The sequence below is a fragment of the Lepidochelys olivacea genome (assembly GCF_965140295.1).
Source record: "Lepidochelys olivacea isolate rLepOli2 genome assembly, chromosome: 9".
NCBI classification, from domain to species: domain Eukaryota; kingdom Metazoa; phylum Chordata; order Testudines; family Cheloniidae; genus Lepidochelys; species Lepidochelys olivacea.
Window position 1 is genome coordinate 3,312,310 of NC_140419.1, and position 27,172 is coordinate 3,339,481.

The 27,172-nt window shown below is 46.5% G+C and overlaps 1 protein-coding gene across 2 annotated transcripts in view; it reads right to left on the minus strand.

The window, feature by feature from the left end:
- Positions 1–7,160: 7,160 nt before the first annotated feature.
- Positions 7,161–27,172, minus strand: part of CCDC50 (coiled-coil domain containing 50) — a 56,073-nt gene continuing 36,061 nt past the window's right edge. Inside the window, exons 5-11 of one of the 2 annotated variants that reach the window (XM_084639726.1) lie at positions 26,724–26,841; positions 17,967–18,082; positions 17,211–17,255; positions 16,266–16,370; positions 15,589–15,668; positions 14,140–14,249; positions 7,161–12,966 (exon numbers count right to left, since the gene is read on the minus strand). In XM_084639726.1, the coding sequence (XP_084495852.1) occupies positions 12,947–12,966; positions 14,140–14,249; positions 15,589–15,668; positions 16,266–16,370; positions 17,211–17,255; positions 17,967–18,082; positions 26,724–26,841 (594 nt within the window). In that variant the 3' untranslated portion in view covers positions 7,161–12,946. The other variant, XM_084639725.1, reaches the window with a different exon arrangement.

The following is a 27,172-nucleotide window of genomic DNA, read 5'->3' on the forward strand; positions in this document are numbered from 1 at the left end:
CAGTCTAATCGCAGTCATCCGTAAATGGAGGCCTTCCCTGGTGATGCCCTGCCTCTGGCCGCAACTAGTAGAAACCTGGCTTCCAGCAGCTGCAGCATCCCTTGCTGAATGTAGCAGGTACAGTGCAAGCCACACAGTTGCCTTTTGCTGCTCTGCCCATCCTAGCCGGGCTCTTGTCTGGCCTGGGGAGAGAACCTCCTGCTCAGATGCTGACCAAGGGCTAGTGGCAAATGACCACGCTGTCTCAGTAGCTGCTTGTATTTGGTTCTCCTCCATAGAGGAGCAGAACTTGCTTTTCATTTCAGTTTATGAGCAATACAAGCCTGGCCTTGCCATTAAAGTCAGAGGTTGTCTGGATGGAAGCCACGGTCTAGAGCCCCTCAGCTCACACTCAGCATGTGCCCTGCCCTGCTTTCATCTGCTCTTTTCTTGGTTTGCAGACAAGATGCCAAAAAATTCAGCCCTCATGTATCTCCACTGAGATCAGCTGAGCTACACCAGCGATTCAATTGGCCCATTCGCCCTCAGCAAGAAAAGTCCAGCTGAATCCAATGGTACTGCAGATCCCCTGGGTTTTTCTTCCGGCTTCTTTTATTATTGGGCATGGGGATGACGACGCTTGGGCTGGGTTAAATTTTTAAACCTCATCTTCTAATCTATAATTATTTCAGAGCAGTAGGAAGCTTTCAGTTCCTATCTCATCCCCTCTAAGAGACTGTCCCAAAACAGGGCAGGGAAGTGATAGCTGGAACTGAAAGCAGGGCTCTTGGTCTCTCTGTATATTACGAAAGCTTATGATCAAATAAATTGGTTAGTCTCTAAGGTGCCACAAGTCCTCCTGTTCTTTTTGCGGATACAGACTAACACGGCTGCTACTCTGAAACCTGTATATTGGAGAGACCTCTAGTGGCCGGCAGAAGATATAACCCTGGCAATAGTTAGCGTCCTTGTCAGCGCACAGAATAAGCACCACTTTACACTGGTGTAGCTTACAACCCCTTCAGCATGAATGCAGTTATCTTGGCATAAAGCTGCTTATGCTGGTATAGCTGTACAGGGACCGGACTGAACTATTCTGGTATATGGCATCTTTATACCAGCATGACTGCATCCGGGTAAGGGGTTGAAAGGGTATAATCTACATAGATTTGTTTTAAAAATCACAATTCTGCATCTCATAGTGATACCAGTTCATTCACTGGGTAGAAACCAGGCCTTAATAAAAACCAAAACTAAACCCAAAATATCCAGGAAAAATTGTCAAATGGGCGATCATCCTACCCTTTGCTTTTTCAGTTAACTTCATGTCTCACTCTAGCATTTCAATCTTCACAGCCGCTCTGGGAGGCAGGGAAGTATTATCGCGCAGAGAATGGATACTGAAGTGTTATCTAGTTGATGGAGAAAACGAGACTGCTTTTCTGTGATAATTTGAACATAATGAACAACTTTAAATTTATTCTAAATTTCACAGATTTTTCCAGGGTCTCAACAGAACAATTTGCATAGAGAATTTTTCAGTTTAAAAAACTAAACACTGAAATATTTTCATTTAGGCTCCATTCTAGTAAAAACATGAAAGTTGCATCACAAAAATTTCATTGCAAATCATTTAATCAAAAACCTGGAAAATTTCAACCAATAAGGATTTTCTTTCACAAAAATGCTGGTACAGCTTAAAAATCCCTTTTCCAATCAAATGATCTTTTCAGCTATCCTTCATAGTATTTGCTTCTTTTTTTAAGGCTGAGAAATTTCACACTTTGGAGGAGAAAGAGCAAACATTTCTCAGACAGGTTGATTAAAAAAAAAAAAGAAGCAGTAACTAGCAGCTCTCTGACATCATTCTAACATCCCAAGCCACTAAACAAGTCCCACAGACGGGCTGGTGGTCAAATGGGCGTGACAAATTTATTTATTACAGTGGTTGCATTTTATCACATGGATCTCCCTCCTCCTGATACATAGTATATTGAGCTGAAAGCCCATGCTGGTCCACAGATATAGTTCATAAAGTTATGTGTGTGTAAAAGCCCAAACCAAAAGCACTTGTTTCATAGAATCATAGAATATCAGGGTTGGAAGGGACCTCAGGAGGTCATCTAGTCCAACCCCCTGCTCAAAGCAGGACCAATCCCCAATTAAATCATCCCAGCCAGGGCTTTGTCAAGCCTGACCTTAAAAACTTCTAAGGAAGGAGATTCCACCACCTCCCTAGGCAACGCATTCCAGTGTTTCACCACCCTCCTAGTGAAAATTTTTTTCCTAATATCCAACCTAAACCTCCCCCACTGCAACTTGAGACCATTACTCCTTGTCCTTTGCTCTTCCACGCACTGCACTGCAGAGAGCAGTGATGCTGTTTGAACATGTTCCCCAAAGTTTGTACACAGAGCTGACCCCTGGCTGGAGGCACAGACATCTCTTTGTTTCCACAGAGCCGTGACTCCATCCTTCTCTGAGCAGCTGTCACATTCAGAGAAGAATGAGGGGGGATTTGATAGCTGCTTTTAACTACCTGAAAGGGGGTTCCAAAGAGGATGGCTCTAGACTGTTCTCAGTGGTAGCAGATGACAGAACGGGGAGTAATGGTCCCAAGTTGCAGTGGGAGAGATTTAGGTTGGATATTAGGAAAAAGTTTTTTCACTAAGAGGGTGGTGAAGCACTGGAATGCGTTACCTAGGGAGGTGGTGGAATCCCCTTCCTTAGAAGTTTTTAAGGTCAGGCTTGACAAAGCCCTGGCTGGGATGATTTAGTTGGGGATTGGTCCTGCTCTGGGCAGGGGGTTGGACTGGATGACCTCCAGAGGTCCCTTCCAACTCTGATATTCTATGATTCCCACCGCCTTTGGACTCCACCGTCCCGTTTGGTTCTCATGAAGCCTGGTGTTGTCTGAACCTGGGGATATTCTGAACAAAAGGAGCTCTTAACCACACCTGTAGCTGTTTCCATCACTTCACTGCAATGCAGCAGACATCCTAGGCTTCAGAATGACAGAGTGACAGTCCTGGAAGATGTGTGTTGATTTGTGCAGGTGGCAAAGGAGGTGGGCGTGCTGCAGTGGGGGACCTATGCTTGTTTGGCATTATTTCAGTTGTGGTGATTTGTGTCTAGGTGAGTTGTGCTGGGACATTTGTGTTGATTTGCGTGGGTGGCAAATTGAGAGGCTTTTGCTGCAGGGAGGAGCTTTGTGCATTTGCGACAATCTTGTGCACTGGTTGTGGTCTGAGTTTTTAAAGAACTGTAGCAATTGGGCCAAGTAATCCAACATCTGTGCAGTCTCCCTCGTACAACCAATTAAATCGCTGCATCCAAATTAGCTGTACAGCCAGGGTGGTCATTGGTTGAGTTACTTCTGATATCCCAAAGATCTAGGACTCTTGGCATAGCATAGATACATTCATGCAACAGCATGGCATGTCACTCATGAAGTCAAAATAGCCAAGAATTTAAAAATTAGATGGTAACAGACCATGCATCTCAGCTATGACTCAACCTGCTGATATTCTGCACAGAAAAAGCTCTCACCCATGCTTGTAGCTGCTTCACACTGACTGCACGAGTGGAATCTTATTCTGTAGGTAATACAGCTGGCGAATTCTGCACCCGTGTGTACAGTGGGACATGCCCCAGCTCTAATTTAGAAGGGGTTTTAAAGCACAGAATGTATTTGGCAAGATGGAAATTTGAACAACTGGACATTTTCTACTAGAGGCTCAGTACCAAGCCAATGGCAGACATTCGTATGAAAGGTTGCTAATACAACAAACATAGTTCCAGGTGGAGTTATTTCCTGCTGTTTATTTGCTTTCCAATGTAGCCCCTGCATCCCCCAGTGGCAGCTACCATGTCTCTCCCATTTTCCTTCCACTCTATTTTTATGATGTCCCAAAAGAGCTTCCCCCTTCCTGTGCCTGATCTCAAGACAAGGCATGTGGCAGAATGCCTGATTGGAGCCAGTGGGACAAGCCAATTTGAAGCTGTCTCATCCACCCAGTCTGGCCCACCTATACCTCCCCCACCCACTATCTTTACATCTTTAGGGCTTTATAGTACCAACAAGCACCATAATATCTGAGCACTTTCCACAATAAAGTGGTAGCAATTGCGGAGTCCCGACTGGCTTCTCTCTCTTGGTTTCCATGTTCATTACGCCCAATATTCTTCATAGTAAAATTTTTATGATGTGAGTATGGCATAATTATGATGTATTTTGTGCAAGATAAGGCATGTGAGATATCACTGGAAAGGTTCTAATTTAGTGAATATGATTATCATATTTGTATGCATGTATCATTTTGTATCTGAAGTCAGGAATATTGTCTATGCATCTATTACAAATGTGTTTACCCCTGGGGAATTCCCACTAGACAGAATACAATCAGTCTAGATTGCTGGCTGGAAAGGGCCATTCGGAAGAACAATAGGTCTTAGAAGATGCTAATCTCTCACCGGGGAGCCTTCCTGGGGACACTACAAACAGCCTCGGAAGTATGGCTGCAAGGTCATGTGATCAAGGCACCTGATGCTGGACTCCATGATAATATTAGTATTTTTCCACTGAGCAGGGCTAGGAACCACACTGGAAGACAAAGAATTCCTGCCATATGTAAAACCTATTTAAGGCAGAGGAGGGACATAATCATGGCTTGTTCTTAACTGAATCCCCGCCTCAGATGTTTCTTAGATGTTTACAGCAGTCAAAGACTGAATGAGGGGAGAAGGATTGAGCCCAGGCTGGAAGGTTGTCCAGCTAGTGAATGGAGTATCTGAAGGTGTAAGATGCCAGTAAGTGCAGCTGGCCTTCAAGAATCTCTGTAATCTGCCTAAAACAACATTTAGGGTGAGAAAGTACTACTTGTAACTAGATTCTTTAGTATCTTAAGCTTAGACTGCGTAAGTAGTTTGTTTCATTTGCTGAGTAGTCTGCTTTGATCTATTTGATATCCCTTATAATCACTTAAAATTTATCTTTTGTAGTTAATAAACTTGTTTTGTTTGGTCTAAAACCAGTGTGTATGGAAATTATACCCTGCGGCAGAAAACTGTGCATATCCCTCTCCACATTGAGGGACGGGGCAAATTTCATGAGCTTGCACTGTATAGTTCTCTGTGCAACGCAAGACGTTACAATTTTGGGTTTACCCTTTAGAGGGGGGTGTGCACTTGAGTATTGGGCAATTCATTAGCTGAGCCTTCCCATACAGAGCTGATCTCAGCATGTGTGTGAAGCTGCAGCGGGGTGTGTCCCTACCTGTGTGTGTGTGAGCGCTGGAGGGGGCTTGAGAGCCTGTCACAGCAGTGCAGTGAAAAGGGAGCACAGGCTGGTGGGTTAGGTGGGCTCAGTAGGACCCCAGTTTCAAGCAGCACCCTGGGTAGAACCCGTCACAAACCCCTTCTCTCACATACGTCTTTCTCCCAGCAGGCAACGAATACTGCCCCTGCGGTATGCTACTTGCCCCTCAGAACCCCCAGTTTACCAGTCCCCAGCATATGTCCCCTGATCTCCTAGCACAGGGCTGTTTATAGACAAGTGCCTGGAGAAAAGAAAGAGGCATTTCACGGACCAGCACGATGCTGATAATAATTTGCAAGCACATTGAAACACATGTGCAATTTTTAACTTAATGCCATTTATTTATAGCCAGCTTCCTTCCAGCTTTTAACTGCTCCATATTATTTTCGTTTTCTCAACACATTGGTAATTTTTCTTCTGCCGTCCCCTATGGGAATTGGCTTTAGAAGGGAACCCTGACCAGAGGGCAAGAGGTTGAAGCTGGGAAATGGCAAAGGTGCACACAGCGGAGCAGTCCACAAGGCTCCGGAGTATTTAATTAAGACAGGGGACAGGATGGTGGGAATGGTAAATCAGCATGATGTCATACCAGGAGAGGACATGGCTTGCGGCATGAAGCCCCCTGAAATCAATGGAAGTTTAGTGCACTCAGCACTGCGGAAGACCAGGCCCCTAAACTCACAAAGACCCTTTAAGGATGGAAGTTAGGCTGACTCATTATGAAAGGGCCTGATATGAAAGGTGGTCTCTTGCGGACAAGGATTCTGCCTCTGATGACCCTGGGAGTGACCCAACATCCTCTGGCTACTCTTTTCTGCAGCAGCACCGTGAATTCACTTAGCAAACAGGCGGGAGATGAATGAACAAATGATTAAGGAAGGTCTACAGTTTGAACTCCAAACCTTGATCCAGTCTTTAGGACCCTCACATTATTTTAGCTTGTTCAGCTACAAATTAAGTTGTGACTTGGGAGCAGCTTCGTGTCTGATTGCATGTTTCAGTTGCACACATTTGGAAAGTAGTCTTTGGCGCCTCTAAGGTGGTTGATCACATCACATCCCTTTTCTGCTTCCCTAATCCCATTTTAGGCTTATTTAGGCAGTTCTGCGAAAAAGGACTTGGGGTGACAGTGGACGAGAAGCTGGATATGAGTCAACAGTGTGCCCTTGTTGCCAAGAAGGCCAATGGCATTTTGGGATGTATAAGTAGGGGCATTGCCAGCAGATTGAGGGACGTGATCGTTCCCCTCTATTCAACATTGGTGAGGCCTCATCTGGAGTACTGTGTCCAGTTTTGGGCCCTACACTACAAGAAGGATGTGGATAAATTGGAGAGAGTCCAGCGAAGGGCAACAAAAATGATTAGGGGTCTGGAACACATGACTTATGAGGAGAGGCTGAGGGAACTGGGATTGTTTAGTATGCAGAAGAGAAGAATGAGGGGGGATTTGTTAGCTGCTTTCAACTACCTGAGAGGTGGTTCCAAAGAGGATGGTTCTAGACTATTCTCAGTGGTAGAAGATGACAGGACAAGGAGTAATGGTTTCAAGCTGCAGTGGGGGAGGTTTAGGTTGGATATTAGGAAAAACTTTTTCACTAGGAGGGAGGTGAAACACTGGAATGAGTTACCTAGGGAGGTGGTAGAATCTTCTTCCTTAGAAGTTTTTAAGGTCAGGCTTGACAAAGCCCTGGCTGGGATGATTTAATTGGGGATTGGTCCTGCTTTGAGCAGGGGGTTGGACTAGACCTCCAGAGGTCCCTTCCAACCCTGATATTCTATGATACTATGATTAAGTAGACTCGGGAAGTTTCAATTGGACTATTTGCAAATTATAAACCACACTTTAAAAAAAAAACAAAACACCTTGCAAATGAATCCACTGCTTTATTTTTCCAGTATCACAGTCTCAATAAGTGACACAGGCCAGATTCCTTCCATGACATTACCCACCCCTTCTCAATCCCTCTGGACAATACAATCAAGTTAAAATATAAACTAATATTTTGCTACTTCTATTAAGTTGGAAGAACATAATCATTGCTATTATAAGCTAAGCACCAAAAGAAGCCAAGGATGGAACGAACTGGAATGTGAAATCTCACACCTTCCAGCTCTTACAGAAGCAACAAAAAGTGGACACTTGACAAGGAAAATGTACTTAGCAAGTCTTTTGACTCACATCAAGAAAAATAATTAAGTTCAATAGCCTTATGCATCGCTGGAGAAGAACACAGATGGATGCAGGTGGATAACAAAAGACTACGGTTTATTGAACAAGATGGACAAGGCGATATTCTCTTTACATTCAATGAGTTCAGGAAAAAAGAAGCAAATCATGCTATACACACAAACGTGATACTTTGGTTAAATATCATTCAGAAGTTCTATGTTAAACCTGATAAAACTAGAGGACGAACAGTCAAAAAATAACAGGGTTGCATAGATGGATTATTGTCAGTGTCCAATTTACATTTATGGGCTAGCTGTTAGAGCACAGGGTATATTTGCAGCTCTGAGGGATTTAGCCACTTGACTAATTAATTTTACTCTATGGCTAATATCTCCTTGCCCCATGCTGAAAGTTTACCCTGAAGAGCTACATTAGTTACTTCTTTGAGGTGGTTAGCTGTATTGCAGTGCATAAACACAGTTGGAGACGCAGCAGAATAGACTTAAAGAGAACACTGATACAGTGAAATGGCTTATTGGGACAGAGACAGGACTGTAGTTAAGGGGGCAGGGTTTGTCTCCACCACTGCCCTTTGCTGGATAGAGTCTGAACTGCGTCTTATTATAGACCCTGTGCTGCTAAAAGGTAATGGAGAGACATTTCTAGCTCAAGAGGCAAGGCCCTGTGCTTTCAGCGCAGGAGGTGCTGAGTTCTAGGCCTGCTGTAGCCATTGTGTGCAGCATAGTGACAACGACCGTGAAATTATTAGAGAACCACAAGGTCTGTTACAGCATCATCTTAAAAAATAAACTGTGCAACTGCTACTTATAGTGATTAAAAATATCTTCTCCACAGAAGCAACCAGCTATCGAGTGATATATACAGCTCCAAGCTGCACTGCCAAACCTCCCATCAGAATCAGTGCTGCCCCATAGAGGTCTCTCAAACCAACAACATTAGGGAAAGTCAAGAGAGCTTTGGAACCCGGGAGACAAGGGCCAAGAACTGTCCCCTGCACTGGCAGATGGGCAAAATTCAACTGCAGGTCTGGGCAATGATGGGGCAAGTGCAAAATCAAAGGTTGTTCCCCGGTGCTGCAGGATCCCTTCCATAACAACAACTCTGCTTGGATCGAGCTTCCCAGGGGGCAAGGCCTGTGGGACAACCCACTTCTATCTAGGCCTAAATATTGTGCCCATCCCTGTCGTATCTCAGCACAGCCACACTGGCTCTCCAAGGCTCACAGCACTGAGAACCTGCTCAGGGCGGCAGATGCCCGGGAGGATATGCTGCATAAGAAGGCCACTTTTGATTATTTTACTGATTGGCCATGCTGGGATACAAGAGGACACAGTAAGGCTGGGCATTCTGCAGCCTTAAAATAAAATCACTGTATCTGTACTGCCTCCAAAACATTCCCACGCACGGAAATCATCAATTTGAAATCCACAGTTAGCTTGCATACAGGCTAATCTTAATCAAACATTAAATCCTGAAAAAAAAATAAAAATACGTACATACATCAATCCAGTGTGGCAAGTTGAATGAATACCCTACGCTGGAACAGCTGGTCTAATTTGGCACAAAATGAAAATCACAAAGTTGAGGGCTATTAAAAAAAAAATCCATTTTTTCCTGTATTAAAGATGAATTGTTCCAATTCCCATCATAAAAGCCTGCCTTGCTGCAATATAAAAATACTGTACATACAAGATCCCTTTGTGGAGCTAAGCAGCTTCAGCTGTTGTAGATTCTACCCTCCCTCCCCATGAGGGAAGCCAAATGATAAAAAAATAACCTACCAATTAAAACACGATTTTTCACTCAAGAAAGTCCTTTAAAAACCATGAGGTTAACCTGCTGCCTCTGTCTCCCATTGGCATCCTCCATTCTCCTCATTGTACAGTACATGTCTTAAGATGGCAGGCTGGGTTTATTTTATAGCACACTGACTCTGATCAGAATGGCTATGGTGTCAACTACCCCGGGATTAAGGCACGATCACTCCATTTGCCTAACCGCACTCCTCAAAGATGGCTACAACTGTTGTGCTTTGGACGGAAGACCAAGTGGTGGCAAGAGCATCAACCAAGACTGGGTATGGAAATTCGTTTGCTTCCCACTCTTGTTGTAAGAAGTGAGCTATGTAAATCAAAGCTTTGGGAAGCATTAGTAACGTGTGCCTGCCGGCTATGGAAACTCGGGAAGCAACATGCTTCACTACCATGGACTTTCTGTTACTTGTCATAAAGCACACAGGAAGAAATGCAACAGAGGTGGGAACGACACCGGCAGGTTTCCCCGGCCTTTTGCCATATACGTTTTAATCCAGAGCAAGGCAATAGGCCAAGCTACTTAAATGGGGCAACAGAAAGGTTGGTTCCCTGGCTTTCCATCAGGGAAAGAGCACATAGCCTTGGCTGGGTCTTATTAGAATCATCACAGACACCAACCAAGCAGCTGGAGCTTTAGCTCTAAGGGCCAATGTTATGTCTGGCGTAAGCAGCGGCCACTGTACTGATATCAGCAGAGTCATTCGTGGCTGCTTAGGCCTGTGGTGAATCAGGTCCTCGATCTTCCACCTATTTAGGACCTGATCCTTGCTCAACAAAAGATGCCTATTGACTTCAACAGGAGCAGGGATGGATTCTTAGGGCCTGATCCAGTTCCCATTCAAGTCAATGGGAGCTTTGCCACCTAACTAAGCATGTTATGTCCCATTGACTTCAATGGGACTTGAGCACCCTTCTTGAATAGGGATGTTTTCCAGAATCAAGCCCGGAAACAGGAGCAGGATGGGGCTCCTAAAGACTTTCCTAATGGGGATAAGATGGAAACTGCAGCCTCCAGTCAGGGTGTGGGAGGGGAAATCATCATAAACTGCCAAACCCCGACAGTAGCTGAGCTCCAGGGGTTGGATTCTCCTCCCCACCTTGTGACATCATTTATACTTGCACAAAGCCAGTGTAAAACGCAACCATATTCTGATTTGGCAACTACCGGATGACCCAAGGGGCAGGACCTGGTCTTGGACCATCTGAGAATTGTCACCCCGGCCCCTGTTCCGTTTCACAATACATACAGGTTGGGGGGATGCAGGAAAGGAAGTGACATTCTCAGCAGTAGAAACACTGACTGTTCCATGAAATATAAAAATAAACATTCATAACATAAAAACCTTCCAAATGCCAAGATTATCAAATAAAAAACACACTGTGCATTTTGGGACTGTTTCCTTTAAAACTCCATTAACGCTCCTGACGAGATGGATGTGGGGCAATTAGAAGGGCAGGAGACAAGAGCAGTCAAATCTAGCCACGGCCTGGGCTGTTTCCTGAGAAGAGGAAGAGACAGCTTCAGAATCCCCTGGAGAGAGGCAGAGGGGAAAGCAGGCACGCTCGTCTGCAGCCTGGAGATGTCGGTGTGAGTCCATTTGACAGTGGGGGATACCAACAATGCAGAAAACCCTCACGTTATTTCTAACTCACCATTGTTTCATTCAGAACAAAGGTGTGTTCTTGACTCATGCTAGCTAACAGAGGCAGTGTGGCCTGACACATAGAGCACTGGACTGGGATTCAGAAAACTGGGTTCCAGTCCCAGCTTAGCCACGGGCCGGTTGGGTGCCCTTAGGCAAGTCACCTCCCCTCTCTATGCTTCAGTTTCCCCATCTGTAAAATGATTTGTAAATTGCTTTGAGATCTGCTGATGAAAGGTGCTGCATGGCAGGTATTGTTGTTATAACACAGGGTAACTAATCAGAGGTAAAATCCTAGTGAGGACCAGGGCAATTTGTAGTTTTCACATAAGTTAGAAAGTCAGGGTAAACCCTAGGCTGCTCCATAGCCTTTAACTCGTGGGACAGCTACAGACAGCCCTGTCTTAGCTGGAGTTAAGAACACATTGTTTCCTCCTAGCGAAGATGTGGCCTTGGGGCTGGATTGTAGCCCTTCCTGCAGACTGCTACAAAGGAGCAGAGGGGACAGAAGCATTCCTTACTCCCTTGTGCCAGTGAAGTGCACCATCGCTTCATGCAAGCAGGCTCTGGAGAGCCGCTGCGTTCCCTACCTCTCCGTGCGCCCCGCAGCATCTTGACCCTGGGAGGTGATGCACCAAGTACAGACTCGGTGCAGTTTACTACCTCTCTGGAGTAGCAGCAAATCAAGGAATTTCCCTCCCAGGCTGCTCACCAGTCCACTGCCTCAGATTCCTACCACTGACTTGCGGACTGGCCATCTAGCCCTTATTGGCTGGATAGGCTTAAGAACTTACTGTACATCTATGGTCAGCTTTGCAATTCAAGTGTATTTGCATAGAGATTGACAAAAACGCTGAGGTTGAAAGCACTGGGAGGTGGTTCAGGAGGTACTCATCTCCCATGGGGCGGGGAGCACAAAAATCAGTACAGGAGAGAACCTAAGTGGGTATCTTCAATTGAGGGAGGATTCCTGCACTCTGGGAAGTGATTACTTCATCCTCACATGGCATCTTAAACAGAGACTGAATGCTTTTCTAGAAGACCCACTCTAGTTCAGCCACAAGTGATTGGGCTCAATGGTGTAAAGAATACTAGCTCCCCACATTTTTCCTGGGTGAGGTTCTCTGACCCATGCCGTGCATGAAGTCACCCCAGATGATCATAATGGTCCCTTTTGGCCCTATGGCCCACGAATTTATATTCCCCTCTGGCTCCACCAGACAGCTGCATCAAGAAACTGAGAACTTCTCAAAAGCAATACATACAAGACGTACTGCATGAGCTGAAGTTTTATAACCCCTTATTCAGAGGCCTCACTCGGACACAGAAGCATGTTACATGGGTCACCCAAAAGGTGTTTCCTAAGAAGCGACAGCACAGCAGAGACTTGGTAGACAGAACAGGGGGTTCTCCAAAGGGCGTGACGTCTGAGCAGCCTGCTGGTAGATGTACGAAGACGCGTTCACCTTCATGCCAACTACCATGGAAAACAGCAGTTGCTCTGTGTTGATTTGCTTCCGGTTTCTCACTCAGGACTCGGGGAGATGTGCAATCCTGGTTACAACAGAAAGCTGTGTGTCATCTGAGTCACGTGTTAATCTCCATCCTATTCCTTGGATTTCTGCATTGCCATAATCCACCTCACACGTTTCCCCCCCGTTGTCTGTCTGTCTCTCTCTCTCTCCCAAAGATCAAGCCACTAATTGTCAAAGATGCAGCTGTAGCTAAAATGGGATTTAGAGGGCTGTAAAGGTGTTGTCAGGTCAGCTAGCTGGGTACAGCTGGCCAGCTACACAGTGGCTAGATTTTACTGCACTACTAAAGTGATCACAAACAACCAGGAAACCAGAATGAACATATACTACTTATTGGCATGATATTTAAAAAGGAAGAAGTCCTGAGGATGGAACTCGAGTTGGGTAAAGGAAATGAGAAGCTCTCCTGGGAATTCCAGTAATGTCTGCTACAGAAGAGCGTCAGTATCAATGCGAAGTCTAGCTTTTTACTGCTTGGAATGGAAACCTATAAAACAAAAGGGAAAAATCAGTTAGCACAGAGCAGGGGTTCTCAAACTGGGGGGTCGTGACCCCTCAGGGGGCCGCAAGGTTATAACATGAGGTTTGCGAGCGGTCAGCCTCCACCCCCAAACCCCGCTTCGCCTCCAGCATTTATAACAGTGTTAAATATGAAAAAATGCATTTTTAATTTGCATGGGGGCGGGGGTGTCACACTCAGGGGCTTGGGCATGAAAGGGGTCATCAGTACAAACGTTTGAGAACCACTGGCATATAGCACAGTGAGGATTGCCAGATCTAAAGCTTTCTTCTAGTTCTTAGCAGCCCCGAGGTTTGTTTAACTGTCTGAGCGTTGGTGCATTCAAACATTCAGAAGTGGGGAACGTGTACTATTAGGGTCAGTAAAAGGTTTGGGAAACACCTGGATAGGTCCACAGAGAAGGCAAACCCTTCAATTGCTCAGTCTGTGAATGGCCCCCTACAGCCCACCTGTGAGAATGGCACTAGGCACTGATTCAACATCTAGTAACCTATACCAAGTGCCCCCAACATTCCCCTCTCTTTCACATACGCTAGCCCCCGCAACCCTTCCTCTCCATTGTCTTGTGCACCTAGCTATGGAAGCTGGAGAACTGAGGGACCCCAGTCCCCAGCAGTTTCAGAAAGCACCGTGCTTAGATGCTCTAGTAACAAGGGCTATGGAAAAACCACAAACAGACTGATGAACACGGCAAGTCTAGCGCTGTACAGAAAAGCCTCAGCCTTGTCATCCACCAGCCAGACAACTCTTGGAAGGTTCCCTAGTGTGTAGGATTGTTCTATGTAGCAGGATGAGTCAGCTGAAGCCCAAATTGCTTTACTGCCTTCACACCATTCAGTCTCATCCTGTGCCTTGAGTTAGTCACGCATGAAAATGAAGTTGCCAGACCATTCTGTTCTTGTTCTTTCTTGCGTGTTCTCAAGAGGCAGAATTTAGCTCTTAGATGTAAGCTCTTTGCGGCAGGGACTTGAGAACAGATGGCTTATTGAGCAGAATCATGTGTCTGCAAGGTGTAATGTGATATTCTCTATCTATCCACACCCAGCAGCCACCAGAGAGTAATACTTTTCAGGCTGATTCTTTGAACTGCGTCACCGAAGTAAACAAAGTGCTGAAGCAGTAATGGGCCTCTCTTCTTACCTTTCGGAGAAGACTCCGGTTTAGAAAACTGACGCACAGAGCTAGGCTGGCTTGTAAAACCACGACTGTGATCAAAGTCAGCCAGTTCTGTGACTGGAGGTGGTGGCGGCCTGCCAAGAACAGAAAGGAGACAGTCAGGGAAAAAATTACAGCAACGATGAAGCACCCAAAATAATACCCCGGAGCACAATCCTGCAATTTTGCAGCAAAGGCGTCTGTGTTGTTTGCTCTCCTGGCTGAACTTTTGCCTTTTATTCAGAGATTTCATTCACAGATTCCAAGGCCAGAAAGGACCATTGTGATCATCCCCTGCATAGCCCAGGCCAGAGACCTGCCCCACAATAAGTCCCAGAGCAGAGCTTTTAGAAAAGCATCCAGTCCCAATTCTAAAATGGCCAGCGATGGAGAATCCACCACAACCCTTGGTAAGTTGTTTCCAATGGTTAATTACTACCATTGTTAATTTAGGCATTATTTCCAGCCTTTAAGGCTTTTAAATAGTCGCGTTTTAATAGATGTGGTCAGAGTTTATTGAATGAAAAATTGTGCCATCTAAAAATAGGCCTTTTCTCACAAACATTCCTCAAGGTTCTCCAAATATGTCGCTTTTATATAACTGAAAATTTTCATTGGATAATGGTTTCAATGTGTTTTCAGTAAACAAAACATTTCAATTGGGAAATTCGATAAAAAAAAACATACCAGGATAAATTCTGCAGTGAAAATAGGTACATTTTGAACCTTGCAAAGTTCTGAAAGTCGAATATTTTTATTGATTCCTCCCCCCACCCCGACCAGCCTTACCTTTTATTCATTTTAAAAAAGTCTTTATTAGTCTCGTCCCAGTAACAGGGCTTAAACCCACCACGTTCAACCCCAGCGTTTGGGCTTGTCTTGCGAGCACTGTATCAGTGCGTGGGAAGGGTGGAATATGGGCCTCCCCCACTGAAGTGCAATGTGGTGAATCCGTAAGATTCAACCAGTTGCAATGGATTGCCTGTACTCAGGCAGCTGTCTGACTTGAGCGTGTCTATGAGTCGGGAGGGGGGACGGCAGTGCACATGTCTCCATTTATTAACGCTGCACAGAGACAACTGTGGCGTCCACTTGATTTCAGGCATTCAAAAGCAGCCACTCCACCTCCAGGACATACTTAACCCACTCAGAGCCGACTGTCCACTTATCAAGTGTTGCTGCCCAAACTCAGCTGTCTTTGCCACTATAAGATGGGGACCCTACAGTGGCTAAATGCCACGGACCCATATAAGCAAACACCAAACCTCAAGGAGCACCTCACAGGACCCTGCACCTTCCATCCCTGTTCAGTGTTCAAACCACTGCACTTCCCCGCCTCCATGTCATCTTCCAGCATCTGCTCCCTGAGATTCAACCATTTGATGGTTTCCTCGGCAGATTTGCCCAGTTTTACAGACTGGGAGTGCAGCTCACCGCGCAGGTTTGTCACTCTTGAGTCTCTGAGGTTCAAGCCTCTCTCTTGACCTTGGACGCGCAAATTCACTTGTGTCACGCTGAGGGGGAGAAGAGAAGAGGGCAGGTCACTGGGGAGCCATATACTTTCCTTACAAAACATGGGCCAGATTGTCCAAAGTAGCCCCCTACGACTGCATGAAAGAAGCCGTGACCACACCCGTTCAGCAGGGAGCAAACCTGGCGACTCCAAAACTAAAAACACCGACTTCGTGAGCCAAGCTCCTTTTGCTGTAAATACGAGGCAGGTTGTTATGCTGTTGGGGCTTGTTACTAGCAGGGGACACAACTATATCCATTAAGCCAGAGGAAATCTGCAGGGTTTCAGACACAATCTGCAGAATTTCTTCAGGGGTTTGGGGCCAAGATGAGATGCTGAGAACTCACAACGTGAGAGGGCTTAAACAGGTGCAGCAGGTCATGGTGCTCAGCACCTTTCAGGATCAAGCCCTTTAACATTTTCCATCCTAGCTACTCTCCTGTTTTAACCCTCCAAGTGCTGGCATCTACAGCCCCTCTTGCAATCTGGACTGACACCACTTCTAGATACCCCACTTCACCTGTGCATCAGCTACCCCCATCTGGATAATGGGACCACCACCACTCGCTTTGTAGGGGTGTTCTGAAGCCAGGCATACCTTCCAGTCTTGGTCCTGCCTTTTCTTTTCAAGAGAGGACTTCTCTCGTTCCTTCGTTTTCTTGTAAGCCTTCTTTTCCTCCGCCATCAACAGGCGAGCTATCTCCTACCAGGAAAAAATACAAGACCCACGCAGAGAGAGCTCTGGCTTTATTTTGATTTCAAGCCAATTGAATTTTCAATGCTTTCCCACTGTGCTTTACAATTACCACTGTTATCAGAGGAGCTAGGGATGGTGCTTTTTGCCCACTTGCCATCACAGGCACTTTGATCCCCCATCCGGCTGGCTGCAGAACGAGACAGCGGCAAAGCCCCTGGGTTTGGAATTCATGGCACATCTTATTAGCTGACCTCACCGTGGCCACATTCTTCAAATGGCCAGACTGAGCGGGAAGCTGGACAAAACGGCCAGACCTGCCCTTCGATTCCATTTGCTTTATGGGCACGCCATGATGCAAAGCGTCAGCAAAGTTAACAACCAATGAAGGGTGAAACCCCGACCCCGCTGACGTCCATGGCAAAAGTTCCATTGACTTTGAAGGGGCCAGGACTTGCCCAGAGAAGAGGCCACACTGCAGGGATGGGGCAGATGAGACACTGCACGTATCGCCCATCACTGTTTGTTTCTGACTTGGTGGCAGACCAGTCTGGATCGGGACACCCCCTTTCTGCCCTTTGTTTCTTTCTCCCCACCGGGTGGGGTTTCTCGGACAGTCCCCCTCAGGGCTACTAGAGTCACTCTTACGTGGCCACCATCAGGAGCTGGCAAAGGAAGAAAAGGACTGCCCTGAAGTCGCGAGAGAGTGAAAAGAGGTGACAAGCAGGCGGAGCCCTGCAAGGATGGAGGACGGGGGAAAGTGCCAGAGGCAGGCCGACATTTCTCATGCACCATGATTCTCAGCAGTTTGGTTCAAATGATTAAACTCTTAGAGGGACAGGGGCTCACCTCATCCTGGGCTACTTGTGCTGCCCGCTTATCAACCTGGTTGGCCTAGAGAACGGAAAGCAGTACATTTGAGACATCTCGAATCAATCAAACAATAGCAAAACCATGCTGCTCGGGGCCTGCCTAGACGCACACTGCTCTCTGCTCCCCAAGCACATCAACCCTCTCCGCGTTTGTCTCACGAGCCAGGTTAAAGTGACCAGCTTTGTTTTTAAAACCCTCCAGACTACCCCACCCCCGGCCCTCCCCCAGCCACAACTCATCCTGCTCCCCTCCCTGTCCAATCCAGTCTCCTGCATAGCTTTTCCCAGCATCAGTGAGACAGACTCCTCCACTGCACCTCCCATCTTCCCATGCTGCCCTTCTTGCATCTGTCTCCTTCCTCGGCCCTGTTGCTGATCACACCTCAGCTCTCCACCTGCCTGAGCCGCCTAAGGTGTGTCTGCCTCTGTCCTTACCAGACTCTACCCAGTGCTCTGGGAAAGACTGAGTGCGCGTGAAAGAAATGATAAAAATCGAGTTGCATTTACTGAAAACTACACGAGGTCACAGTTACAATGCATGGAATAGGATCCAAAGCATTTAGGGATGGGTTTTTAAAGGTATTTAAACACCTAACTCCCGTTGCACCTAAATACCTTTAAAAATCTGGCCCCTTACATGACAGCTGCACATTAGCTCTCAACAGCAGCTGACACTGGCCAAGGGGTTAATTCCCCAGTCACTCGTTAGTTAATTGTTGCCATCTCTGCTCACCAGAAGCTCTTCCTCTTGCAGTTTCCTAGCGATCTCTGCATCATGCAGCTCCAGGTCCCTACGGGCCACTCGGGGTTTGGCATGAACAGCTTCTTTCATCCCCCTCGACTTCAATCCTGCAAAACCAGGAGAGAAATCAAATCCCTCAGCTCCCACGCAGCTTGGAATGGGACCACCCCCACACCCTCATCCACCCAACTGCAATCGGCTACTTTCCCAGAAGCCCAAACGGGCTCTGCTCAGAAGGTCCAGAGATCCAGTACTGGAGACAGTGATGTAGAAAAAGCCTCTCTGAAATGCTGGGCTCTGCAGAACCAGCCTGGGACAGGCTCGCGTGAGATGTCTGGTCATTACTGCCCCCGATTGGTTCACAAATTCAGCAAGGAGCAAATTCTTTGGGAGAGAAAATAATTAAACAAATACTTTTCTGAAGCTCATACAAGGTTCAGTTCTTGTTCTGGGCAGAAAGTGGGGTCAAACCACCCCTATTTTAGACGGTTTCCACAAGGATACATTTTTAGAGCCAGTCCAGACTCCCTTTGGACCAGGAGTTGGAGAGAGAGAGTCGGAGGAAGCTCAGGGGCTGTCCTCATTCCTGTTGGACCAGATACAAGGATGCTGCACTTAATCAATCAATGAGAGCCCTATCTAGCTCGCATCTTCAGATGCTGGGCTACAATACTCTGATCTCAGGATCATCCAGCAAGTGCCTCTCTCTGAATATCAGATCATCTCTCTCTACCCTCAATTCAGCAATTACGATCTGCTCCAAAATTAATAATCTTTACCTACCGCCGTAGCGCAGACTCTTCCTACAAGGAGGGAAGAGGTTTTTCTTTCCATGTAGGTAAATCCACCTCTTCAAATGGCAGTAGCTAGGTCAATGGGAAGATTCTTCCATTAAGCCAGCCACATCTACACCAGGGGTTAGGTCGGCGTAGTTACAGCACTCAAGGGTGTGAATTGTACATACCCCTGAGCAATGTTGCTCAGCCAGTCTAAATTTTAAGGGTAGACCAGGGCTTAGCTAGTCTTTTTTCCTCAGAATACAAAGAGAAACGTTTATTTCATAGCTTCCAAGGCCCAGAAGGGTCCACTGTGATCATCTAGTCTGACCTCCTCGATAACACAGGTCAGAGACATCATTCGTAGAGCAGAGCTTTTAGAAAAAACACCCAATCCTGATTTTAAAATGATCAGTGATGGAAAATCCACCATGACCCTTGCTAAGTAGTTCAACTGTTAATTACTCTGACTGTTAAAAATGTACACCTTATTTTCAGTCTGAATTTGTCTAGCTTTAACTTCTAGCCATTGGATGACGTTATCCCTTTCTCTGCTGGACTGAAGAGCCCATTATCAAATATTTGTTCCCCACGTAGGTACTTACAGACGGTTACCAAGTTGCCCCTTAAGCTTCTCTTTGTTAAGCTAAATAAATTGTTTGTTAAGCTAAACAGACCGAATATAGAAATACAGTGGTAATTTCCATATGACTCCTGCCCACATGAAGGAGGAACCTCTGGCACAAAGCACCAGCTATAATTAAGACCCACAGGAAGAGGAGATGAGCTGCTACTTGTATAGCTTGGCTATTTTCATCATTGTACAGTCGCTATACATCCAGTGGGATGCTATGCCGTGGTCTCCCAGAGGAATGACCGTGACCCTTATTGATACACACACCTTATCAATAACTTGCATTTCCAAAAAACAAACTTCTAAAAGCTTCTAAGAGCACAAGACTCAACACCCTGCAAGGTGGATATGCAGGATCATCTCCACCTTACGGAGAGGGACGCTGCAGTGCAGATCAGTTAGGTGACGAGTGCAAGCTCCCACTAAGTCTGGGGCAGAGCTGAAGCTAGACCCCAAGTCTCCAAACTCCTGGCTTTTTTTCTTTAGCAACGAGACCATTGTCGCTTCGCTGATAGCAGAGGTGTTAGAGTAGGTGTTTAAATTCTAATGGCATATTTGGATTTTTAAAGTGCACTTAATCCATGTGCTCTACAAGCATGTACAGCACACACCACACAATGAACCAGGAAACGCTTCTCTAGAAAAAAAACAAAAGCAAAACAGAAATTCTCTCTCTCTGGCAAAAAGCTAAGATCTTGTACAGCCACTCCGAACTCCGTGGCTCCCACTAAGGCATCTAAACACACAGCTGGACTTTCAAAAACAAGAGCTCCTAAGGGAGGTGGCTAGGAGCCACTGAGGACAGTGGAAACAGCTAGGTGCTGAGCGCTTTTGAAAAGCTGTCCCCAAAGAGAGCACACCCCTCACTCGGGGGGCCAGATTCTGCCCTCGTTTACAATCCCAGTTAACAGAATAGGGTGGCAAGAGCGTGGCTGAGAGCAGAATCTGGCTCATTCAGGCCCTGGCCTTCACTGTTTTTGTTTTGATGCCAGGAGACAGCAGATACGGTAATTATCGTTATTAGTAAAAGGCTGTTTCCATTAGACAGCGGGAATAGAGTTCATAGCAATTCCTTTTCACCCGCCCACTAGCATATACCAGAAAGAGTCTGAATACGAATAAGGAGGGTCTTATTAAGGAAGGGGGCCGTCCTGGTACAGAGAACAAGAGCCAAGACCATTTTCTGTCTCTCTAGGTACTTGGGCAGCTCCGATCACCGTCGTGTCCAAAGAGTCGACGCAGAACTATCTTTATCACACTGGAGCAGGGGAGACCCGGGAACTTTCCAATGGCACTTCTAACGCAAGCCTAGGAAACAAACTGGCGGTCTAGACAGATGGGGCCCAGACAGATATTCTAGACAGGGACCTTGAGAAGAACCAGGACAACCTGACAAATCAGCCTCATACCCTGGGATCCTTCCCCCACCCACCTTTCTGTGTTACCTGGGTCTCGATGGCGGTCTCTGTCCCTTTCCCAGTTCTCAGTGTGGGGGGAGGGAGACATTCTTGGCCCGTGTCCTGCTCTTTTATAATCGCTCTCCTGACCCCTCCTATGATCTTGCTTGTGAAATTCCTCTGCGTCACGGAGCCTCACTTCACAAGACCCCCTAGGGGACAGGCGGTCTTGGTGGTGGGACCTGTGGTTTTCCGGGTATGATAAACAGCTGCTGCTATGGTCCTGAGCTGCTTCCAGATCAAGACTGGGAGGTCGTCTCGCTCTCTCCTTGCTCTGCGGCTTTCTGTCTCTCTGCTGCTGGCTTTTGCTGTGGCCCCAGGCTGCCTGGTCAGTCTCCAGGTCCAGTTTAAGAGCAGGTGGCCTCCGAGGCCTTTCCTGGCTCAATGGCCTTCTTTCTTTTTGCTCCCAGCTGGCACGTCCCACCTCTGTGCCCAGATCAAGGCTGGGAGGTCTCAGAGGCCTCTCCTGGCTAGTTGGTTTCCTTTCCCGCCGCTCCCAGCTGCTGCTGTGGTCCCAGGCATTGTATTCAACTGGTCTGTCCAGGTCAAGGCTGGGAGGTCTCCTGGATTTCTCACGGCTCAGTGGCTTCCTTTCCAAGTTGCTGCTGCAGTCCCAGGGCTCATAGTCAGCTGTCCTGTCCAGGTCAAGGCTGGGAGGTCTCCTGGATCTCTCACGGCTCAGTGGCTTCCTTTCCAAGCTGCTGCTGCAGTCCCAGGGCTCATAGTCAGCTGTCCTGTCCAGGTCAAGGCTGGGAGGTCTCCGAGGCCTCTCCCGGCTGGCTGGTTTCCGCCGCTCCCTGCTACGTTGCTGGCCGTCCCTGCTCTTGCTCAGCGGAGGAGAGCTCTGAGATGCCTCGGCGGCAGGGTGCTCGCATTCAGTGGCGTTGTCAGAAAGAGCCAGGGAGGCTCTTTGGGGTTCTCTCCGCTGACGCGCGTGCCTGTCACCACTCCGGGCTCGGCGGGGCCGCGAGTACTCAGAAACCTGCTCCCTGGAGCTACCCTTCAGGTGGGCTGAGCGACGAGGGATGGGACAAACAACGAAGCAGGTTAGTGACACACAAGTTAATGCCAACGAATAGGGGCGAGCTCACGCAGCATGTGATGGCACAAGCGTGACGCAGGACTAGCGGAAAAGGCAGCTCCACATGGAAACAGGTAAGATGGGCAGCACAAACATGCAGGGTCAGAACGGGAGGCTGAGATACGGGGGGCAGCTGAGAGTTACACAACACAATGGGGACCCAATTAAGCAGCTGAACTAGGAGGAGTAAGTGGTGGAGGAGGGACTGACGTGGGGCAGCTTTGGTTTGCTAAGCACCCAGCCATCTGGATCCTCATCTAAAGCCTGAGCGCCTGAAAAAACAAGGCTGGATAACTCGAGAGATGGGGGGACCTCTCGCTGCCGGCTGGGCTGACAAAGAGCACGGGACAAGCCCATTGCACAGGGCTGCCTTACTTCCGATTGCTCCTGGACCCAACCAGAACCAGGTTCGCAAAGGGCAGCTCAGTGGAGAGGGGTGGAAGGGTGGGGGAGAGGAGAGATGTACTCAGCCCTCCAGAAATGTTTCGGTCTCCGTTCTGAAGAGAAAAGGAGGACTTGTGGCACCTTAGAGACTAACCAATTTATAGTCTCTAAGGTGCCACAGGTCCTCCTTTTCTTTTTGCAAATACAGACTAACACGGCTGTTACTCTGAAACCTGTTCTGAAGGGGGGAGGGGTGGGGAGAGAAGATCACCGCCATGTGTTTTCATGGGGGAAGGAATAAAGCTCCATGCTGTGAAATTAAGGCAGCTTGGAGACAGGCCAATTCTACCTTTTTATAAGCTCACCCATTACCATGGTATCTGAGCACCTTGCTCGAAAAGTAACCCGAGACTAACAACCCTCCCTTCTGTGAATCAGAAAGCAGGAGGGCTGAGGGCCCTAGTTCCCACATTAGAGAACTCAAGTCTAGACTCTAAGTATCACTGTGGAAATTTAAGGGCCGGATGGTACTTGACAAAACTTGCACACTAAGTTCAGAAAATGGTTCCTGACCTAAGCAATGTAGTTTAAAAAAAATATATATATATTTCCCTTGGTTGTTTCGCAGATTTGCTTCATCTGAGCTTTCCACGAAGCGGGTGGAAATCCTCTTTGGTTTTGCTTTCACAGTGACAACTAAATACAAATATTTAACTGTGGGGGAGTTGGAAATGTGCCACCCCCCAATCTTCTGTTCGACTTAATTTCTAAGAAAAGTCATGGGGCAGAGTGAAGTGCTGCATACAGCAGTACAGTGAAGAACTCAGAGTACAGCCATGAGAAAGAATTCACACTAAGCAGAGATAACTGTAAGCAGGATTGCAGCACAATGAAACAGCGAGGGACTTTCCTTCTCCATTGTGGACACAGTTTCATAATAGCTAAGAGAGACAAGGTGGGTGAGGGAATCTCTTTTGTTGGGCCAACTTCTGTTGGTGAGAGAGAAGATTTCAAGCTACGCAGAGCTTTTCTTCAGGTATGGGAAGTGTACTCAGAGGGTATGTCTACACTGCAATCAAACACCTGTGGCTGACCTGGGTCAGCTTACTTGAGCTTCTAGGGCTTGGGCCAGGGAGCTGTAAAATGGCTGTGTGGATGTTCGGGCTTGGCTCTGGGACCCCAAGCCTGGACTCCGGCCACCTGCGCTGAATATCTACAAAGCAATTTTAGCCCCACAGCCCAAACCATACCTGGGCCAGCCACAGCCATGCCCTGGGTCTTTTATTCCAGGGTAGACGTAACCAGTGTCCCACAGGTAAATAGAAAGCCCAGGCTTGCCAGGGCTGATTAAGCCTGCTCTGAAAAGTGACAGCTGCATGTTTGTTAACATCACTTTTCACAACAGACTTACTAACGAGCAATAAACAAACCTCAATGATTTGGAGGTGTCTATGTGCATATTTATTTGGTTTTCCTAAAGCTAATTAAGTATTTCAGGAAAAAGTGAGAGAGCGGACACCAGGAACACCAAAGTTTTTTTCCTGAGAACCCCTGCTCTAAGCGACGGGAGAGAGCTCTGCTGGGTTAATAACGCCACCTCCACGACAGGTAGTACCTATGTCGGCAGGAGAAGCTCTGCGATTGACACAGCGCTGTCCACTCCAGTGCTTAGGTTGGTATAACAGAGGTCGCTCAGGGGTGTGGATTATTCACACCCCTGAGCGTCGTAAATTGTACCAAAGTAATTTGTAGTGTAGACATAGCCTGAGTACCTTTCCCAGACCTGAAGCAGAGCTCTATGTAAGATCAAAAGCTTGTCTCTCTCATCGACAGCACTTGGTCCAATAAAAAAAAAAAAAAAATACCACCTCACACACCTTGTCTCTCTAATATCCTGCAGCCAACATGGCTACAACATTGCATATAATAGCAATGCTCATTTTAAGGATGTTCTGTTGCACATTGTTTGTGTTCTGTTTTAAGGAAAGCACAGTTAAACTGTTACTATCCTTTGAAACAAGAAGCCAGACTTGGGGATCAAAACAACTGGGTCCCTTTAAATCATACTGTTTAGAAAAATCTCTTCAAAGCTATAAAGAAATGCAGCCTACTGCAAACCAATCTTGAAAGCAAATCTGCATGACTTTTATGCAAGATAGATATATATTTTAAAAACATCGCACAAAAAACCAAGAGCTGAAAGGATAAGTATGGCAGTGTCTGTTAAATGGTGGGTTTTCCTGGACAATTTCAAATGGCAACTGTTATCTGCAGATGATGAATAGCGCTTTTTAAAAAAAAAAAGCGCTATCTGGATGATTTACTGAACAGTGGTTAGAAATGAAAGGAAAGTCGGAAAGCAAGGAGTCAGTTTCTGCACAACACAAACAAGTGCCTACAACCCAGCATCACCTGTGATTCGTTTAATCTTGTCTGCACAGCTCAAGAAAAAAGCAAAAACAAGCCAAGTAATCACCTCTGACAGGGAAAAGAAAGGGAAGGATGGCATGAAATGCTGAAGCTCGGTTGGGAAAGGACTGTTTCTGTGTGGGTAACTCTACCATGCCAGACAACCTGAGCAGGAGATTTGGTGTCAGTGAATCTCAGGACAGTTAGCTTCCACCCAACCTGCAGTAACCGTGGTGCCCTGCAGCAGTTGCAACATAAGCACTCTTAGGGGTTGGTGCCACTTTATCAAACAATAAGAGACAGGGTGAATAGGACAATATTTTCCAAGGGACAGATTCTTCCAGGACAGAATTTTTCTTCTTTTGTATTTATTTTTCCTTTTAAAAATAGGGATGGTTCTGAACTAGAATCTCAGATCCACACCCACTCTGAATATGGGGGAAGCTTGGATGCAGATCACAACACTTTCCAGCTAGAACCCACATCAAGTGAGGATAATGCAAACCAATAATGCTGGGTCCTTACCACCTTGCGCTCAGGTACTTCACAGGTGCCAGAGCAACATGCTAGATGCTCTCGGTGCTTCTAGAGAACGCACTACGGTTAGCTATCTAGTTGCTAAATGCAAGGAGAAAAAAAGGCCACTATTACTGGCTGATTAAGGACCTTCTACCCTGCCCCTCCCACGGCTGGATCATGACAGGTGGAAGAAGTCTGGTGGGAGGAAATGTCACCATGCCAGTTTGCAGCCTCTCTTAGGATATCCTGCCCTCCAGGTGCATCACGCATGATGCTGCATATCTTCTTAGCATACAGGTTCAGAGGATCATAGATCTTTTCCATCTCTAACTTCTGCTGCAAAATCTAGCCAATCCTCACACCCCAGCAAGAGCAAGATTATTCCCCTACAGCATGTCCCCCACTGACTTCCCAAGTCACATTCTAAAAGATTCCAGCAGGGAGTCCGTCACCACTTTCACTGGGAGAACATTCTGTGTATGGTAGATCTCATCATTCTGATGTTTCCATCTAGTTGCTGCTCCACAGTTTGTGGTATGAACTTTCTGGCCATCCTAAAGCTTATTTCTGACTGAACTTTAGTTAAACATTTTACTTGGGAGGGCAGATGAAATATGTAATAATCAGACACAGATCTTAAGGTCAGAAATCAGAGGTCTGCTCTTCAACTGTGCAATTCCTGAATCAAAAAATGGCAAATCCTTTCCCAACACACATTTTTCAGGAGGAAGAAAGTCAGAAAGAACCGCCACCAACAAATAGAGCAATTTTCAGGCTGTTCAATAATTAAACACCCTGATTCTCCCCTGACCTGGAGGGAGGTTGTGTTTGATCATAAAAGCAGGTCCCCAAGGAAAAACAGCCCCGCAGATTATATTCTTTCCATGATTAACAGACCAGAGTGATAATCTTGGTGAAGCTGTTCTTTGGAGACCCTCCTGTTTTCCAGTAAGTCATACCAGTTGAATATACTGGTTCTAATGCTGGATACATACCTGATAGGAATTTTGTTTGAAAGGCCACTCCATAGACCAGTTATTCATTACACACTTAGACCACTGTGGGTATTTCAGATGACCACACAAATCAAAAATGGAAACACTGTCCTTAAAATTGTAGTGCCTCAATTACCTTAAGCTTTCTTGTTAGTACACTCCATGTTAATAAATTAGACACATATACTGTCTGCCACATATCATCTTTAACCACAAGCAGGTTTTACACACATACCATCCCCACCTTATAACCCATTTTAACGGAACATTAAAATAAAAATGGGGACAAGAGTTTTATCTAATCTCCTGATTCTAGCCTAGGGCCCAATAAGTCAATGACAAAACCCCAATAGATGTCACTGGGTCCTTAAGCAGAGCAGAAGAAATGAACTTAAACCAAAATCCCAGCTCTCCGGCAGAAGGTCAAACTGTATAGCTCAGGATCACCAGTACTACAGAGCGTGTGATCCTTGCGCTAGAGAGGAAAGGTTACCTCCGTTCTCTGGGTAGTAACTGTCCTCATGAGCGGTGTGTCCCTGGGGTTCTGGGTAGTGCTTTTTACTCTTCTTTTCTTCCTGCAGTTCCTTCTGCTGTAGGATGCGGGCAATGTCCTAGAGGTGGAGGAGAGACAGAGTCAGGACATTTCCAGAGAGCACTGGGAATTCTCTCTCTCCTTCACTTATTATCACCAAGGAGACGCTAAGTTGTACCTGTAACAGCTGTGGATGCCTCTCCTGCGATATGCTGTAAGTAACAATCCTTCGCATTTCTGAAGGCCCCCTATCTAAAGATCCCAATGAGCATCACAGACCGTGAATTCACCTTCGCAACATCCCAGGGATTTAGTTCATTACCCTCAGTTTACACAAGGGAAGACAAAGGCACAAGGAGACCAAGCGATAACCTGACCCACATGCTGGCTAGTACACTCCCCAGTTCTCT